General features: G+C 53.4%; 1 protein-coding gene across 1 annotated transcript; it reads left to right on the forward strand.

Annotated features, from left to right (window-relative positions):
* Nucleotides 1–8,192: 8,192 nt before the first annotated feature.
* On the forward strand, nucleotides 8,193–17,603 carry LOC134429396 (SLAM family member 5-like). Its single transcript, XM_063176551.1, has 9 exons — nucleotides 8,193–8,330; nucleotides 10,039–10,105; nucleotides 11,095–11,238; nucleotides 12,548–12,748; nucleotides 13,350–13,410; nucleotides 14,020–14,303; nucleotides 14,381–14,647; nucleotides 15,527–15,667; nucleotides 16,331–17,603. The coding sequence occupies exons 5-9, from the start codon at nucleotides 13,352–13,354 to the stop codon at nucleotides 16,429–16,431; spliced, it is 852 nt and encodes a 283-aa protein (XP_063032621.1). The 5' UTR covers nucleotides 8,193–8,330; nucleotides 10,039–10,105; nucleotides 11,095–11,238; nucleotides 12,548–12,748; nucleotides 13,350–13,351; the 3' UTR covers nucleotides 16,432–17,603.
* The last annotated feature ends 56 nt before the right edge of the window (nucleotides 17,604–17,659 follow it).

Below are 17,659 nucleotides of genomic sequence, written 5' to 3' on the forward strand. Positions count from 1 at the left end.
GGTGGTGTTGCCATGGGACTGGGGGGCTGAGGGTGTGGGGACCGGGGGCTGCTGACGTGAAACGGGGGACAGTAGCCACGGCGATGAGATGCTGTTGCTATGGGAACGGGATGTGTGTTGCCATGGAAACGGGGGTGCGGTTTCCCTGGGAACAGGAAGGGGGCGCTCTTTGCGGCGGTGCAGTGCGGTGACGTCACTTGCGTGACCCCAAGTCCCTGCGGAGGGGCTCTGGGGGTGTCGGGGTGACACCTGTGGGGTCACCGTGCACTGTCACTGTCACATGGCGGGGACAGCATCACCCTCGGTCACTCGTGGCAGAGAGGAGCACAAGAACAGTTCTGCGTGTCCCCATGAGGCCCCTGTGTGTGTCCCCATGTGTCCTCTTGTGTGTCCATGTCCTATGTGTGTCCCCAGGGGTCCTGCATCCTCTGTGCCCATATCCCGTGTCCCCCATGTCCTATGTGTCCCCATGCCTGTCTATCCCTGTGTCCTGTGTGTCGTCATGTCCCTGTCTGTCCCTGTGTCCGTCTGCCCCCGTGTGTCCTCTGTATGTCCCCCATGTCCTTTTGCGTGTGTCCCCATGGGTCCAGCATCCTCTGTGTCCATGTCTTGTGTCCCTGTGTCCTGTGTGTCGCTGTCCATCCCTGTGCCTGTCTGTCCCTGTGCCCTGTGTGTCCCTGTCCTTGTCTGTCCCTGTGTCCTGTGTGTCCCTGTGCCTGTCTGTCCCCATCTGTGTTCAGGGAGATGGCAAGCTGCTTTTGTAATTACTGGATTTGTTCCTAAATTTTTGTAGCAGGAGTGCAACGAGCAAAACCATCAAGGTGAGGAGAGCAAGGAGGGCAGTGACCAGTGGGCAGAAGCAATTCTAACTGCTCAGGGATCAAATTCTGGTGCAACCAGGAACCTGGGGACACAAATTTTGTTTCACAGGGAAAAGGGTTGGGGATTGGTGTTCAGGAGCTGTGGCCTGGAGTAGGATGCCTTCTTCCTTCTTCCTGCCTTCTTCCACTGCTTTTTCATCAAAACCAGCTTTAACCCTGGCTGATTTTACTGCCTAGGGTTAGAGTCTTGAAAACCACAAATCCCAGAGCTCCAGGCACCCTGCAGCTGCAAAAGGCATCCCAAAGGGAACACAAAACTGCCACAACATTGCATTCCAAAGGTTTATTCTGATTTTTCTCTTATTTTAAGTCCGTGAATCAAGATTTTGTATTACACCCCTTTCAATTTTCTGAGCCTTCTTCCTCCTATTCCAGATCTCAGCAGGAAATAATTCCAGTGAGTGTCTTGGGTTTGGCCAGCCCTAAACCCACCCCAAAATTGGTGTGTTGGCCAAAAACTCAGATTGATGAACCCAAAGCTCTTCACTGACTTGGTGTTTTTTCCTGGTCATGAAAAAAACCCACTACAATTGTAGATATTTCTATGGATTAATGGGATTCCCCTTATACAGGAGATTTTTATGGATATTGGAGATTTTCTATGAATATTCAAGATATTTTCTATGAATATTCAAGATATTTTCTATGAATATTCAAGATATTTTCTATGAATATTCAAGATATTTCTGTCCCCTTAAAAAGAGATTTTAGGGGTTTTTTTCCTGGTGCCACATCCAGCCCCCAGTGGGTTTTTAGCTCAAATAAGGCGAATAAAGAGAGCTCAGAGCCATTTCCTGCCCTTTGCTTCCTGTCCTGCAGCACACCGACCCCAAATCAGGTGACAGAGGTGACAAATTCAGCCTCCAAACCTGGTGGTGAAGCGACAAAATTCAGACCCAGAATTTGAGGACGGCGGTGACAAAAATCCGCCCCAAAATCAGGGGGCAAAGTGATGGAAATCAGCCCCAAAATCAGGGAGGCAAAGTGATGGAAATCAGCCCCAAAATCAGGAGGGCAAAGTGATGGAAATCAGCCCCAAAATCAGGGGGCAAAGTGATGGAAATCAGCCCCAAAATCAGGTGACAAAAGGCTCGGGGTGACCTGAAGCCGTGTCCCCTCCCCATCCCAGATGTCCCCAAAGTAAGGACAGAGCTCCTTGCGCTGTCACCCGTGGCTTTCAGGGGGAGGTGGGTTAGAGGTGCAAAAATTGTGCAATTTTTGCACAAATAGGGATGCAAAAATTATGGAATTTTGAAATATCCTGCGCGGGATATTGATATCCTGAGCCACGAGTGTGGCAGCTGGGACAAAGAGCCCAAAAAATCAAATATTTACAAATATTAGCAAATGTCCAAATATTCACAAATATCCAGGTCTTGCACAGGAACCCCAAAACCATGGGCTTGTTTAGATGGGATTTTAAGGATCAATCCTTCCCTGGCCCAGGTTATTCCATGGATTTCCCATCCCTGGAAGTTTCCAAAGCCAGGCTGGAAACACCTGGGATAGGGGAAGGACCCTGCCCCATTTTTTGGGATTTCTGGGGATTTCAGGTTCCTTTCCATCCCAAACCATTCCAGGATTCCATGGCCTGGTTTAGAAGGGATTTTAGGGATCAATCCTTCCCTGGCCCAGGTTTTTCCATGGATTTCCCATCCCTGGAAGTTTCCAAAGCCAGGCTGGAAACACCTGGGATAGGGGAAGGACCCTGCCGCATTTTTTGGGATTTCTGGGGATTTCAGGTTCCTTTCCATCCCAAACCATTCCAGGATTCCATGGGCTGGTTTAGAAGGGATTTTAGGGATCAATCCTTCCCTGGCCCAGGTTTTTCCATGGATTTCCCATCCCTGGAAGTTTCCAAGGCCAGGCTGGAACCATCTGGGATAGGGGAAGGACTCTGCCCATGGAAATGCGGTGGGATTTTTTGGGATTTCAGGTTCTTTTCCATCCCAAACCACTCCAGGACTCCATGGAACGGAATTTTAGGGATTTTAGATGGGATTTTAGGGGTCGATCCTTCCCTGGCCCAGGTTATCCCGTGGATTTCCATCTCTGGAAGTTTCCAAGGCCAGGCTGGACAGGGCTTGGAGCAGCCTGGGCTGGTGGGAGCTGTCCCTGCCCACAGGATGAGCTTTAAGGCCCCTTCCCACCCAAACCATTCCATGATTTGGGCTCAGCCTCGCTCCTCAGGGATGCCCTGGAGACCCAATTCCATGGGCACCAATTCCATGGGCACCAATTCCATGGGCACCATGACATTCTCTGGGGTAACGCTCTCCTGCACCTGAGCCATTTTGTCACACACGGCCACGGTGACACTCTCGGTCCCAGCGGCCACCCTCATCTTGCTGGGCAGTGGAGTGGCTTTGGTTTCTTTTAAACACCTCAAATTTTCATCGAAGCGAGAATCGCCTTTCCTCGATGCGTCACCTTTTTGTCACAAACCACATCCAAAGCCCTGCCCTCCACCCAGGCACTGAAAAACCACCCGGGCACTTTTCTTCTTCCTCTTTGTGGTGCTCATTTTTGGGTGCTGGCGCCCCAAATCCTCTCTGTTTCTGGGCATCCATGGACGTGTTTTGGATCCTTCATCTCACCATCCTCGTGTTCGTCCTCCACCAAACCAGTGAGTGCCGGGTGCTCCTTGTCCCCTGGGAAGGAGATCTTGGGGTGGTTTTGGGGTTTTGGGGGTTGAGGGCTGTGTGGGAGCACCAGAGCAGCTCCACGGGGTGGATTTGTGCCCAGTGTTGGGATCCAGGGCTGGCATGGAAACCTGCTGGAGGGCTGGTGTCCATCTCTGTGTCCATCTCTGTGTCCATCTCTGTGTCCATCTCTGTTGTCCACCTCTGGCCCAACCTCTGCTCCAGATGTTCTCCACACATCCTGCTCTGCCTTCAGCTCCTGCTCCTCTCCACGTTGCCTCCTGGTTTTTGGAGGTCTCATCTTGGGGTGTTTTCTGGCTGAAAAGAGGGAAATTGGGCAAGGTTCAGCCCCAGCCCTTCCCCACGTCTTCTGAGTGGGGTTTATCACATGAACCACCTGGTGGCTGCAGTATTCAGCAAATTTCCTGTGAGTTTGTCTTCTCCTGCAGCTTTTTCCAGCCACATTCTCCATTGCCTGTGTCCCAGGGGTGGCTGAGGCTGAGGGAGCCAGAAATCCCAAGCCCAATCTGGAAATGGAGCCAGGATCAGTTCCCCATTGGGAAAACGGGGATAGAGAACTCCATTCCCAGTATAAACGGGGTGACACGGTTAATTGGGAATGGGAAGTTGTGAAAATAACAAAAACAGCTCCTTCCTCCTCAAATTGGTGAGCCAAGGGCTTGGCGTGGTCACTGGAGGGAAGGGATGGTTCCAGAGGGATCCTGGACCTTGTCCTGGGCTGCACCCAAAGGAGGGTGGGAGGGTTCTCATTGCTGGAATGGTGGGAGTCCACCTGGAATGGTGAGAATCCACCTGGAATGGTGGGAGTCCACCTGGAATGGTGAGAGCCCACCTGGAATGGTGAGATCCCACTTGGAGTGGTGGGATCCCACATGGAGTGGTGGGAACCCACCTGGAGTGGTGAGATCCCATCTAGAATGGTGAGAACGCAACTGGAATGGTGAGATCCCACCTGGAGTGGTGAGATCCCACCTGGAATGGTGGGAATCCACCTGGAATGATGGGAGTCCACCTGGAATGATGAGATCCCACCTGGAGTGGTGAGATCTCACCATCTGGAATGGTGAGAACCCAACTGGAACGATGGGAACCCACTTGGAATGGTGAGATCCCACCTGGATCCCACCACTTCATCCCACCTCAGTCCCACCTTGATCCCATCTTCAGCCTGCCTTCCACCCAACTCCATCCCACCTCCAGCCCAAACTCAGCACTTCCTCACCCCACCTTCACCCCACCTTCATCCCACCTTCATCCCAGCCTCTTCCCAAGTTCTCTCCCCAGCGAGCGCCAGCGACACCACGGAGGTGATCGGGGCCGTGGGCGGCTCTGTGACCTTCCGCAGCCACAACCCCGACAGGAACGTGGCCCTCTGGAGTTTTGGGGGCGATCCCATAGTGACTGTGGTGTTCAAGAGCCCTCCTCGACTCATATTTTTCGAGGACAAATTCAAAGCCCGTTTCGCCGTCTGCGAGGACGGCCACGCGCTCAGCATCCCCCAGCTGAGGATGGAGGATGCCGGGACCTACTCTGTGGCCATTGGGGATAAAAGATCCACCTTCACCCTGCAGGTGTTCAGTAGGTGCTTTTAGTGCTGTTTTGGGGGTGCTTTCAGTGCTGTTTTGGGGGGTTTCACACTAAAAGAGAGGTTTGTGACATCCCTGTTCCCCTAGGGAAGCTGGCAGAGCCCACGGTGACCTGCGAGGCCCAGAACTGCTCGGGTGGAAGCTGCAGCTCCTCCCTGCGCTGCTCCACGCCCGGCACCGGCTTTGGGAATGTTTTCTACACCTGGAGGGTGGGAAATCACACGTGGGACGGCAGCTCCGTGGTGCTGCAGGTGAATGAAACATCCCAGGATGGGCTGGAGCCGCTGACGTGCACGGCACGGAACCCCGTCAGCTGCAGGAACGTCACCGTCACCAACCTCGGGGAGCTCTGCGCAGGTGAGAGCCGGGGACAGGTGGGGGAAAGGTGGGGTGGGCTGATCCTGATCCCTGAGAGCAGGAAAAGCTGGGATTTGGGGTTGGGATGGGCTGATCCTGATAGCCTGAGAAACATGGGAGGGTTGGGGCTGGGATAGGATGGGAATGGGAATGTTGGGGTTGGAATGGGCTGATCCCAATCCCCTGAGGAACACGGGAGGGTTGGGGTTGGAATGGGCTGATGCCGATCCCTGAGAGCCGTGGGAACATTGGGATTTGAGGTTGGGATGGGCTCATCCCAATCCCCTGAGAGCAGGAAAAGCTGGGATTTGGGGTTGGGATGGGCTGATCCTGATTCCTTTGAGAGCCACGGGAACATTGGGATTTGGGGTTGGGATGGGCTGATCCTGATCCCCTGAGGAACACGGGAGGGTTGGGGTTGGAATGGGCTGATGCCGATCCCTGAGAGCCATGGGAACATTGGGATTTGAGGTTGGGATGGGCTCATCCCAATCCCCTGAGAGCAGGAAAAGCTGGGATTTGAGGTTGGGATGGGCTCATCCCAATCCCCTGAGAGCAGGAAAAGCTGGGATTTGGGGTTGGGATGGGCTGATCCCGATTGCCTGAGGAACAGGAGAGGGTTGGGGTTGGGATGGGAATGCTGAGGTTGGGATGGGCTGATCCTGATTTCCTGAGAGCCAGGAAAAGCTGGGATTTGGGGTTGGGATGGGCTGATCTCGATCCCCTGAGGAACAAGAGATGGTTGGAGTTGGGATGGGCTGGGAAATGGGAATGTTGGGGTTGGGATGGGCTGATCCCGCTCCCCTGAGAAACATGGGAATGTTGGGGATGGGATGGGATGGGATGGGATGGGATGGGATGGGATGGGATGGGATGGGATGGGATGGGATGGGATGGGATGGGATGGGATGATCCTGCCTCCTGTGAGAGCCATGGAAAGGTGAAGGGAAAGGTGGGATGGGTGATCCCACTCCCCTGAGAAAGAAAGGAATGTTGGGGTTGGGATGGGCTGATCTCGATCCCCTGAGAAACATGGGAATGTTGGGTTTGGGATGGGATGGGATGGGATGGGAAGGTTGGGGTTGGGATGGGCTGATCCTGCCGCCTGTGAGGGCCATGGAAAGGTGAAGGGAAAGGTGGGATGGGCTGATCCCAATGCCCTGAGAAAGATGGGAAGGCTCTGCCTCTCCCTGGAGCGGTGGCTCAGATGCAGAGGGAAGCTCTGACCCGTGTCCCTTTCTCTCTCCTCACCAGCAATCACCACTCCCAGCACAGGTAAGCTGCCACCCTGTCCATGTCCAGTCCCTGAGTGTCCCCAAATGTCCCCAAGTGTCCCCAAGTGATTTGGGGATTCTGGGATTCTCCTGCTGCTGCCTCCACCAAGCCGCTCGTCCTCGTCCAGCGCCGCCTCTGCCCTGGCTTGGAGTGAGATCCCCTGGAACGAGGGATCAGGGTGGGGTTTGGGGCCAAATCCCCTCTGCCCCAACGCCAGGAAGAGCCAGGTTCATTTTGGGTTGTTTCAGCTGGATCTTCTCTTTCCAGGTGCCCACTCTGGCAGCTGGACCAGGATCGGCGTCGTAGCCGGGGTTGAATTCGCGTCGCTTTTATCGATTTTCCTCGTGTCCTACTATAAATATAAATGAGAGTGTGAAAAACCAAAGCCCTGGGGAGCAAGAAGTGGGACCTGGGAGAGGGACAGAGCCAGAGTGGGGGTGGTTTGGGGCTGATTTGGGTGGAATTGGGGCTGATTTGGGGCTGATTTGGGGTTCTCTTGACTCCGTCTCATCTCCCCTCATGGTTTAATGGATTCTTGGGTTTTTAGTTGGGGGAGAAGCCAGGGCAAATTTTTTTTTTTAATTTTAAAAGTTTAATAGTAATAAAATGGTTATAAAAAGAGCAATACAATTAGAGTAATAATACTTTGGGCAATTGAAATTAAGACAATATGAGACAACAAATGTAAAGGGTTACCGATGTCCGGGTACCTTCTTCTGAGGATTAACCCTTAAAAACAATAACCTGTTGCATATTCATAACTTTATACATGATGCATAAATTCCATTCCAATACAGAATTCTGTCTGGTCAGTGTCAACTTCCTGCTCTGAATCCTAACAGCGCCTTTGAGGTGGGAAGAATTTATTTTCTTCTCATAAGAGGGCAATAAATTCTTTGTCTCTGATTCAGGTGTCCTGTGGCTGCTATCTCGCTGCGAGTCCTTTCTTTAAAAAAGTATCCTATGTAGCATCTTTTCTATTTTAACATTTTTTTATAACCTAAAACTATATTTAACACACTACTGAAGAGAACTAATACAGCATTACTTTCTAACACAACACATATAACATTCACTTTAATATCTGCCAAAAGCCAATCGTAAAATACACGCATTTTTCACAGGAAGAACCGCGCCTTGCTTTTCTCTGGGAAGACAAATGCGGCACCGCGCTCCCGCTCACCCCCTGCCTGCCGCCCTCACGGTCCCGGCCCCCGTTCCCCCGGTTCCGGCCGCCCCACTGCACCCCAGGGCCGCTCCCGGCCTCCCGTTAGTCCGTGCTGCCCCGGCTACCGCGGTTTCAGCCCCGGTTCCGCCAACACCGCGGCCCATCCCCGCTTCCGCCGCTACGAGCAGCGCCACCCTCGCCAGGCGATTACGTCCGTAAGGGAACAACGAACAGCCATGGCCGCCATTACGGGGCAGCTCCGACTTTTGTCGAACCTCGCTGTTCGCCCCTGCAATATGACTCAGCGCCGGCGATGGCACATCTGCGTCCGCCGCTGCTGCGTCTCCGCCGTCTCTGCCGCTCTGCCGAGAACGTCTGTCTCGGCGGCAGAGCTCTTGGTGTAAGTTACCGTACGCGAACAGTGCCATCACTTCCTCCCCCTGCTTCTCTGGCGGCGTTCCAGCGCAGTTCTGGGTCCCCGTTTCTGGTTGGGGACCTGTGGCCGGGACACGGGGCGCCTCAGCTCCCCAATCCACGCCGTGCTGCCGCCGCTCCAGCTCGGTTTCCCGGTACCGGCGCTCGGGCAGTGCCGCTCCGGCAGCCACGCCAGCCCAGCTTGCGAGCTGCACGCCGCGGCCCAGCCTCGCCCGTCGCTCGGCCACCAAGGCAGGACCCCTCCCGCAGCAGCCCCACGCCGCTCCTCCGGTCTCCCGCCACCGCCTGGGGTCATCCCCGCTAACCGGGCCGCTCCGGCATTGCCTAGGGTCGCTCTCCCCCTCCTGCCAGCCCGCCCGCCCGCGCCGGCCAGTCCCCGCTCCTGGCACGGCTGCGGCCGCGCCGGCTCTTTGAGCAGAAATACACCAATCCCGTGATCTTTTTCTTTGTTATATCCAATAGCCTTTCTCCCGTGTTTTGAGAAAGAATTTGGAGAGGGCTGCCTTTGGAACTAAGCTTTAAAGGGTTAACCTGAGCACCGATGTGTTTAGTAGGGAACGGAGCTCAGGGCGGGACGGGGCTGAGGAGGGGCCATAGCGCTGAGGGGACGGGATCGCGCGGAGTCTCGGCCCTCCAAGGGCCGGTAGGCGGGTAGCGTGGAGCCGGGGCATGTACGGGGCGGAGCATGTACGGTGCCAATCGATTGCCCGTGCCCGCTCCTCACAGTCCCTGTCTCCGGCGCAGGCAGAGCAGGCAGGTATGGGGGGAGCGGTCGCGCTGAGGCGGGGGGCACCGAGGGGAGCCCTGGCGCGGTCGGCGCGGTTCACAGAGCGTGCGGAAAGAAAGGACCTCAGGCACGGCCGCGGGCCGCGCCGCGGACCAGCCAGGTTGACCGCCGGGGCTGGGGCTGGGGTCCGGGCGGGGACCGGGGAGGCGGATGCGACTCGTCCATTTCCCTTATTTCAGTCCTTTGCTGTATTTTGTCGGTTTACCAAACCTTTCTAATTTTGGAAGGTTTGTGGACCTCGTACGGAGAGTAGCATAAGAGGCAGGACCACCAAGGCGGCTCCGGCCGGTGTGAGAGAAGCGAGGAAAAACCCCCAAAACCCACAGCCAACCCCTCTCCATCCCTCCCCGAGCCCCTCTCGCCGGCCCAGCAGCCCCCCCAGCCCAGATTACGAGTTTACCTCCCACCATGGTTCCCTCGCAGCACCTCCCGCCGCCCCCACGCCGTTCCTCCCGCCACCGCCCGGGGGCGCACCCCGCCCGCCCTGGGCATCCCGGCTCCTGGCACGGCTGCGGCCCCGCCGGCTCTTTCAGCAGAAATACACCAATCCCGTGATCTTTTTGTTTGTTATATTCAATAGCCTTTCTCCCGTGTTTTGAGAAAGAGCTTGGAGAGGGCTGCCTTTTGAACTGAGCTCCTAGAGAGTGGACACTTTTTTGAGTACTGTGGTCACGAGGGGCGGGACGCGGTGAGGGGCGGGCATGAGCAGCTGGAGCGCCTCTGGGCCTCCGTCGTGGCGTAAGCGGAACTTCATTGTTGAGGCAAAGCGACGCGGCCTAGCGCGCCGGCACGGAAATCGTGCCTTTGCCGTACCTCTGTATTTTTCCCGTTATTCAGTCCTTTGCTGTATTTTGTCCGGTTTACCAAACCTTTCTGATTTTGGAAGGGTGTGGACCTCGTGCGGAGAGCAGCATAAGAGGCAGGACCACCAAGGCGGCTCCGGCCGTCGCGAGGTGAGAAACTCCCAAAATCCACAGCCAGCCCCTCTCCGAGCCCCTCTCGCCACCTCGGCTTTTCCCGCAATTCCCGAATTGCCACAGCAGCGACCCCCGGGCGGGGAGATCTGGGAGCAGAGAGGAGAAGTTGTGGGGGGACCTCGCTGTGGCCTGGCAGGACCTGAAGGGGCTTCGGGAAAAATGGAGGGAGAATTTTCCCAAGGGATGAGTGCCCAGATGAGGGGGAGTGGGGTCAGGGAAGGGATTTAGGGTAGAATTGTTTCCTGTGAGGGCCTGGCCCAAGTTATTCCGTGGATTTCCATCCCTGGGAGTCTCCAAGGCCAGGCTGGAACCATCTGGGATAAGGGAAGGACCCTGCCCATAGAACTGGGTGGGATTTTTTGGTATTTCAGGTTCCTTTCCATCCCAAACCATTCCAGGATTCCCTGCTTTAAATGGGATTTTAGGGATCAATCCTTGCCTGGCCCAGGTGATTCCATGCATTCCCCATCCCTGGAAGTTTCCAAGGCCAGGCTGGACAGGGCTTGGAGCAGCCTGGGCTGGTGGGAGCTGTCCCTGCCCACAGGATGAGCTTTAAGGCCCCTTCCCACCCAAACCATTCCATGATTTGGGCTCAGCCTCGCTCCTCAGGGATGTCCTGGAGGCCCCAATCCATGGGCACCAATTCCATGGGCACCAATTCCATGGGCACCAATTCCATGGGCACCATGGCATTCTCTGGGATAATGCTCTCCAGGCTGGTCCCCACGGAGCACCTGAGCCATTTGTCACACTGGCCATGGTGACACTCTCTGTCCCAGCAGCCACCCTCATCTTTCCTTGGGAACGGGGCTGGGGTCAGTTTTAAATACCTCGAGTTTCCTCCTTTTCCCTTGAAAACAGAGTGGTTTTTTTTAATCACTTCAAATTTACATTTGAGTGTAAATTGCTCTTCCTTGACGCTCCATTTTTGTAACCACATCTAAAGCCACCTCCCCTCCACCCAGGCACTGAAAAACCACCCAGGTGCTCTTCCTCTTTGTGGTGCTCATTTCTGGGTGCCGGCGCACCAAATCCTCTCTGTTTCTGGACATCCATGGACATATTTTGGATCCTTCAACTCACCATGCTCGTCGTCCTCCACCAAACCAGTGAGTGCCGGGTGCTCCTTGTCCCCTGGGAAGGAGATCTTGGGGTGGTTTGGGGGTTTTGGGGGTTGAGGGCTGTGTGGGAGCACCAGAGCAGCTCCACGGGGTGGATTTGTGCCCAGTGTTGGGATCCAGGGCTGGCATGGAAACCTGCTGGTAGAGGGCTAGTTCCCATTTCTGGGGTCCATCTCTGGGGTCCATCTCTGGGCAGCTGCTGCCCAGGAGCTCCTGGCAGAGGTTATTCCATGGATTTGCCATCCCTGGAGTGACCAAGGCCAGGGTGGATCCTCCTGGGACTCTGGAAGGTTCTGGGAGGTGGAACGGGATAATTTTAAGTTCTCTCCCGGCCCAAACCTCTCCAGAATTCCACGACTCTCCTCCAAGGAGCAGCTCCAGGAGCTCCCTGAGCTCAGAGTTTGGTGCTCAGAGCGAACCTTTCCAAGCCCTGTCCAACTTTCTCCTTTCCATTTTCACCTCCAGGCTCTGTCCTCGTGCCCCCTTTGCTTGTGCCAGGCTCTCCTTGCCCCTTGGCAAGGAGCCCATGGGGGGTTTGGGGTGGTTTTGGGGACCCCCAGGAGGGTGGGGATGTGTGGGGTGAGTGCCACAGGGGTGCAGGATGGGGCAGCCAAGGGGAAGGATGCCCTGGCCTCTCCCCAGGCCATGGGAACCCTCTAAAGAGGAGAGATGAGCTCCAGCCTCTGCTCCAGATGTTCTTGCAGTGGTTTTAATTTGCTAATTTCAGATTTCTCTGCTAATGAACCCGTTACTGTGCTGGGTTAATGTTGGTCAATCACTAGCGCACTCATTGAAAATACTTACTTGTTTTTTGTTGTGATGCAGGATTAGGAGAAAGGTAAAACAAGTTCAAAAGTTTAGAAGGGTGTAAAGAAAAATTTATCAGCAGTAACTAAAAGAAAGAGTAAGAAGAATCAGAACAAAACTTCTATAACACTTCCCCTCTCCAACTTGCCTGTCTACAACATTTTCTTTCCCACTGAGAATGTAAAGAGGCAAAACTTAAAATTTCTAGTTTGTTTACTACCTCTAGAATAGCCTTTCTTCATTTCACTTAGGGAGAGAAGTCCCTCTTGTTAATTTTTTGGAGACTTCTCCACAAAAAAAATGGTTCTCTCATGGCTCTCTCCACGAATAGCAGCCACCCAGAAAAATCCATAAAAAAGCCCTCTAATTTTCTGTAAGTTTTTCCCACTGCTGTGTTTATGGGCCATGTCAGCTTCTGGGGAACTGCCTGACAGGTGAGCTGTTCAAAGGCAAAGGTTTTCATTATCTGTCTCTGAAATCATCTTCCCAGGGGCACTGGATCTTCATCACTCTTCTCTGCTCAAGCTTCTCATGGGATCACAGCTGCTTTAACATCTGCTTGCTTTGGCATGGAGGCTTTTGCTCGATATCTGCAGCTTGAGCGCTTTTGCCTCCCTCTTCCTTCACGCCTTGTAGGGGAAAAAGAGCCTTTCTCCATAGCTTACAAGAGGATTTCAGCCCAAAACTAAAGGTACCTCCTTATCTCTGCCTTGATTCCTCTTCGCTGGGCTTGGTGTTTTATGTGGTTCCTCTGCACTGCCTGTATTGGCTGTTATCCCATCCAAGCAGGCATTTTAACACAAGCATCCTTAAATCATCTGTTTCACTGAGGAGCTTAATTAACAACAGAAATAAAAACTGCATGTTTATAACAAAGTTGCATTAACATCACACATATAAGACCCATTTTAACATTTGCAAAAAGCCAGTATTATATTATAATGCGTATCTATAACATCCCCATAGGCCCCTGCTCAGCCTGGCTTGCCAGGGACATAAAGCCAGCCTCCTGTGGAGGGCATGGCGTGATGTAATATCACCTGATCTTGAAAAATAAATAGTAAAAAAAGTATCCTGCACCACTGAGTAAGGATATGCATATATGAGTAATAAAAGTAAGAATAAGTTTTGGCTAGGGGTCCGGCATGCCACAAGAAAATTGGCCGGGCACACAAATTCCTTCATTCCCATGACTGCGCTTTTCCGCTGTTCAGTCCTTTGCTGTATTTTGTCAGAGTTTATTACCAAACCATTAAAATTCTGAAAGTGAGCGTGGATCTCGTCACTTCCAGGCATGCACGAGACCAGCAGCGTAAGAGGCGAGCCCATCATGGCAGCTCCAGCCAGTGCGAGGTGAGAGAACTGAGGAGAATCCCCCAAAACCTGCAGCCAAACCCCTCTCCATCCCCTCTTTTGTAGTGAGTCCAGAGTTTGAAGGTTCCCTTCCCAGTGGAGAAGCCGTGGTGCAGCTGCCCCAGGCACTCCTGGCAGTGTCCAGGGCCAGGCTGGGCAGGGCTGGGGGAAGGTTTGGGGATTTTAGGGGAGAGTGAAATGAGAGGAGTTTTGGGTCCCTCCCAACACAAACCTTTCCATGATTCCCAGATTCTCCTCCGAGGAGCAGCTGCAGGTCTGACCAGGAGCTCCCTGTCCTGCTCAGTGACCCTTCCTGACCCTCCCATCCCCAAATCCTCGTTCCCCTTTCCCTCTCAGGTCCCCTCTGGGCTCCATCCTTGGCACAAGGCTGCACATGAGGCTCAGGGGGCTCAGCCTGGGGGTGGCCTCGTGCTCTTCCTTCACCCAGGGACCCTTCCATGAGCCCCCCATGAGCCCTCAGACACCCCCAGCCCTGATGGGCTTCATCCTCTGGGTGCAGCCACTTCATCCCACCTTGATCCCACCTTCATCCCTTCTTCAACTGACCTCCATCCCAAGTTCTCTCCCCACTTTTTCTCCCCCTGCCAGTAACATCTCGGTGGTGATCGGGGTCCTGGGCGAGTCTGTGACCTTCCACGTCAACACCACAGATGAAGACCCGGCACTCTGGAGTTTTGGGGATAAAGTCATAGTGACTGTGCCATTTAAGGATCCTTCTGTTGCCGTTTTTCATAACGACACGTACAGACTTTATTGTCATGTGTCCGAGAAAGGCCGCGCGCTCACAGTCGCCCCACTGAGGATGGAGGATGCCGGGAACTACTCTGTAAGAATCAACGGAAAAGCATACAACTTCACTCTCCACGTGTTCAGTAGGTGCTTTTAATGCTATTTTGGGGGGGGGGTTTTACTCTGAAAGAGAGGTTTGTGACACCCCTGTTTCCCCTAGGGAAACTGGCAGAGCTCACGGTCACCAGTGAGGCCCAGAACAGCTCGGACGGGAGCTGCCACCACTACCTGCAGTGCTCCCTGTCTGGCACCGACTTCGGGAGTGTCTCCTACAGCTGGTGGGCGGGGAATCAGCTCTTGGCTGAGGGCCCCATGCTGCCGGTGAATGAATCACTCTTGGGTGTGAGGGAGCCACTGATGTGCACGGCACGGAACGCCGTCAGCAGCAGGAACGTCCCTGTCACCAACCTCGTGATGCTCTGCGCAGGTGAGAGCTGGGGACAGGTGGGGAAAGGTGGGGTGGGCTGATCCCCCATCCCTGAGAGCAGGAAAAGCTGGGATTTGGGGTTGGGCTGGGCTGATCCAGATTCCTTTGAGAGCCATGGGAACATTGGGATTTGGGGTTGGGCTGATCCCACTCTCCAGGCTCTGGCTCTCCATGGAGCGGTGGCTCAGATGCAGAGGGAAGCTCTGACCCGTGTCCCTTTCTCTCTCCTCACCAGCAATCACCACTCCCAGCCCCAGTGAGCTGCCACCCCTGTCCATGTCCAGCCACGCTCCCGAGTGTCCCCAGTTGTCCCCAGTTGCCCCTGAATGCCCAGGGCAGCTTTTCCTTGCCCAGCAGGGTCGGGGGATTGGGGAGCCCCAGCCCAGCACCCTCCAGCTCCTCCCAAAATCCCTTTGCTGGGAATCTCCAGGCTCTTCCCAGGGATGCCAGGGACGGGACAAGGAGTGGTGGCCACAAACCCAACCCCAAGAAACCATCCCTGTTTGAGAACCTCTTCCCATGGAGTGTCCCCTCTGGAGCCACCCCAAACCCACCTGGCCGTGTCCCCGTGTCCCCTGCTCTGGGTGACTCTGTCCTGGCAGAGCTGGGGGATCTCTAGAGTTCCTTTCTCACCCAGCAACTGTGGGATTTTGAGATTTGGGGATTTTGGGGTTTGGGAATTTGGGTATTCGGGGATTCTCCTGCTGCTGCCTCCACCAAGCCGCTCGTCCTCGTCCAGCACCACCTCTGCCCTGGCTTGGAGTGAGATCCCCTGGAATGAGGGATCAGGGTGGGGTTTGAGGCCAAATCCCCTCTGCCCCAATGCCAGGAAGAGCCAGGTTGATTTTGGGATGTTACCCCTGGATCTGTCTTTTGCAGGTGCCAACTCCGGCAGCTGGATCTGGATCTTGGTCTTGATCTTGATCATTGTAGTCGCAGTGCTTTTGATTTTCTTTGTGTCCTACTGTAAATCCAGAGATGAATGTGGAAGACCATCCCAGAAGCTCTGGGCAACAGGAGGTGGGACCTGGGAGAGGGGACAGAGCCAGGGTGGGGCAGATTTGGGGCTGATTTGGGTGGATTTGAGGTTCTGATTTGGGGCAGATTTGGGGTTCTGATTTGGAGTGGATTTGGTGCTGATTTGGGACTGATTTAGGGCTGATTTGGGGTTCTCCTGACTCTGTCTCATCTCCCCTCATGGTTTAATGGATTGCTGAGTTTTTAGCTGGGGGAGAGCCCAGGGGCTGTGGGGTTGGTTCCCTGTGGGGCACAGCCAGTCTGCTGGCTGGGTTTGTGATTGAAACCACTGAAAGGAGCTGAACAGCCTCTGTAGAAAAGCAGATTTTTTAAAAACCAACAGAGCTCAAGCTCTGTTTCCTCTGGCCTGGGGACAGGTTACTGGCCAGCCCCACACTGAGATTTCTGCCTCAGCTGGGCCTTCCTCCAGGAGTGTCCCAATGCCACAGCCAGACCGTGTCCCCAGGAGTGTCCCAATGCCACCAGGAGTGTCCCAACACCAGGAGCAGCCTCATGGCCAGCACTGGGGGCAGCTCCAGAATCCTCAGGGCTGGGTTCTCTCAGCCTGGCCTGCACTGGACTTCGCTTCGCTGCTTTTAGCCAGGTGTGCTGCACACAGAAGGGCAAAAGCAGCAAAAGCAAGTTGGTTTTTTTTCTTTTTACCAGTGCCCTGGATGAGGAGAAGGTTCTGGATCAGCGTTGGCAGCCAGGACGACTCACACGGTGCTGCTGGGGACATGGACACCCAGGCTGAGTCATCTGTCTGATGGAGCAGATCAACCCTTTGGTGCTATGCAACACTCCAGATACTGTGATTAAGCTTTAGAACAAACAAACCTCCAAACACCAATTCTCTCCCAGATGAGGAAAAGGGACAACATGAAAACACATAAAGAAAATAACGTGGGACACTGGAATATAATTACCTTTTTCCTGTTGTGAGGTAGGATTAGGGAATGGCAAAGCAGCCGCTGAAGTTGAAAACAGCATTAAGAAAAATTTATTTTTTTATTTAGTGTCCTGTTATTTTCTTTATATTTTTACAGTTTGTTTTGATAGTTATGTAGCAGTAGCTAAAAAGAAGGAACGCTAAGAATTAATCAGAACATTCCCTTTCCCCCTACAACTTCCCTTTTCCCACTGACAATCCGAAGCGACAAAACCTAAAATTTCAGTCACTTTACTACTTCTAGAATTGCTCTCCTTCATTTCACTTAGGGAGAGAAGTCCCTCTTGGTAATGTTAACGTGACTTCTCCACAAGGAAACGGTTCTCTCGTGGCTCTCTCCATTCCTTTTCCCCCCTTTTCCACAAGCTATGTTCATGGGCCATGTCAGTTTATGGGGTACTGTGTGAAGGATGAGCTGTTCAAGAGCATTTCAGCCTAAAATTAATGGCATCTCCTCACCCCTCCCATCTGGGTCTTGATTCCTCTTCACTGACCTCAGTGTCTTCATGGTGCTCCTCTACACACCAGAATTTTGTCCTTTTTTTCCCCCTCTGGAGGGAGGATGGTAGCAGTGGGAGAGTTATCATCTCACCTGGTTTACAGACCAAACAACTCAGGAGAAGACCAAATTGATAAAATATGAGTTTACCGTAGCAAGAAAGAATCAGGGCTGTTAGCATGGAAACTGAAGTATTAACACAAAAGGGATATTTGAGGTGTGCCTTACTGAGCAGCATTAATGCCTTAATAATTTATTGTACATATTTTCCATTTCAGTATTTAACACTATATTTTTGGACCAGCAAAATGCAATAAGCTGTTTTCTGAAATGATACTTTCTGAAATTATGATTTCTGAAATGATCATTTCTTAAAACAAATTTTTGATGTCTGAATGTCTGAGTGTGATGCGCTGTTTTGATGTAAATATCTTTTAGGAGTTTAAAACTGGAGAGCAATTTATAATAATAAAGGAGGTTGTGTTACTGTATTTGCACAAGTGTGTGTGTGTCATTTGTCCATCTCATCCGTGACAACCCCGGGGCT

This window comes from Melospiza melodia, chromosome 25 (genome assembly GCF_035770615.1).
Source record: "Melospiza melodia melodia isolate bMelMel2 chromosome 25, bMelMel2.pri, whole genome shotgun sequence".
Lineage (NCBI taxonomy): Eukaryota > Metazoa > Chordata > Aves > Passeriformes > Passerellidae > Melospiza > Melospiza melodia.

Excerpts from the sequence above, each read along its gene's own strand:
- LOC134429396 (XM_063176551.1), top strand. The coding sequence starts at position 13,352 with ATGCACGAGACCAGCAGCGTAAGAGGCGAGCCCATCATGGCAGCTCCA. Across the intron at positions 14,304-14,380 it reads CTTCACTCTCCACGTGTTCA|GGAAACTGGCAGAGCTCACG; the intron begins GTAGGTGCTTTT and ends TGTTTCCCCTAG. Across the intron at positions 15,668-16,330 it reads GAAGCTCTGGGCAACAGGAG|TGCCCTGGATGAGGAGAAGG; the intron begins GTGGGACCTGGG and ends TCTTTTTACCAG.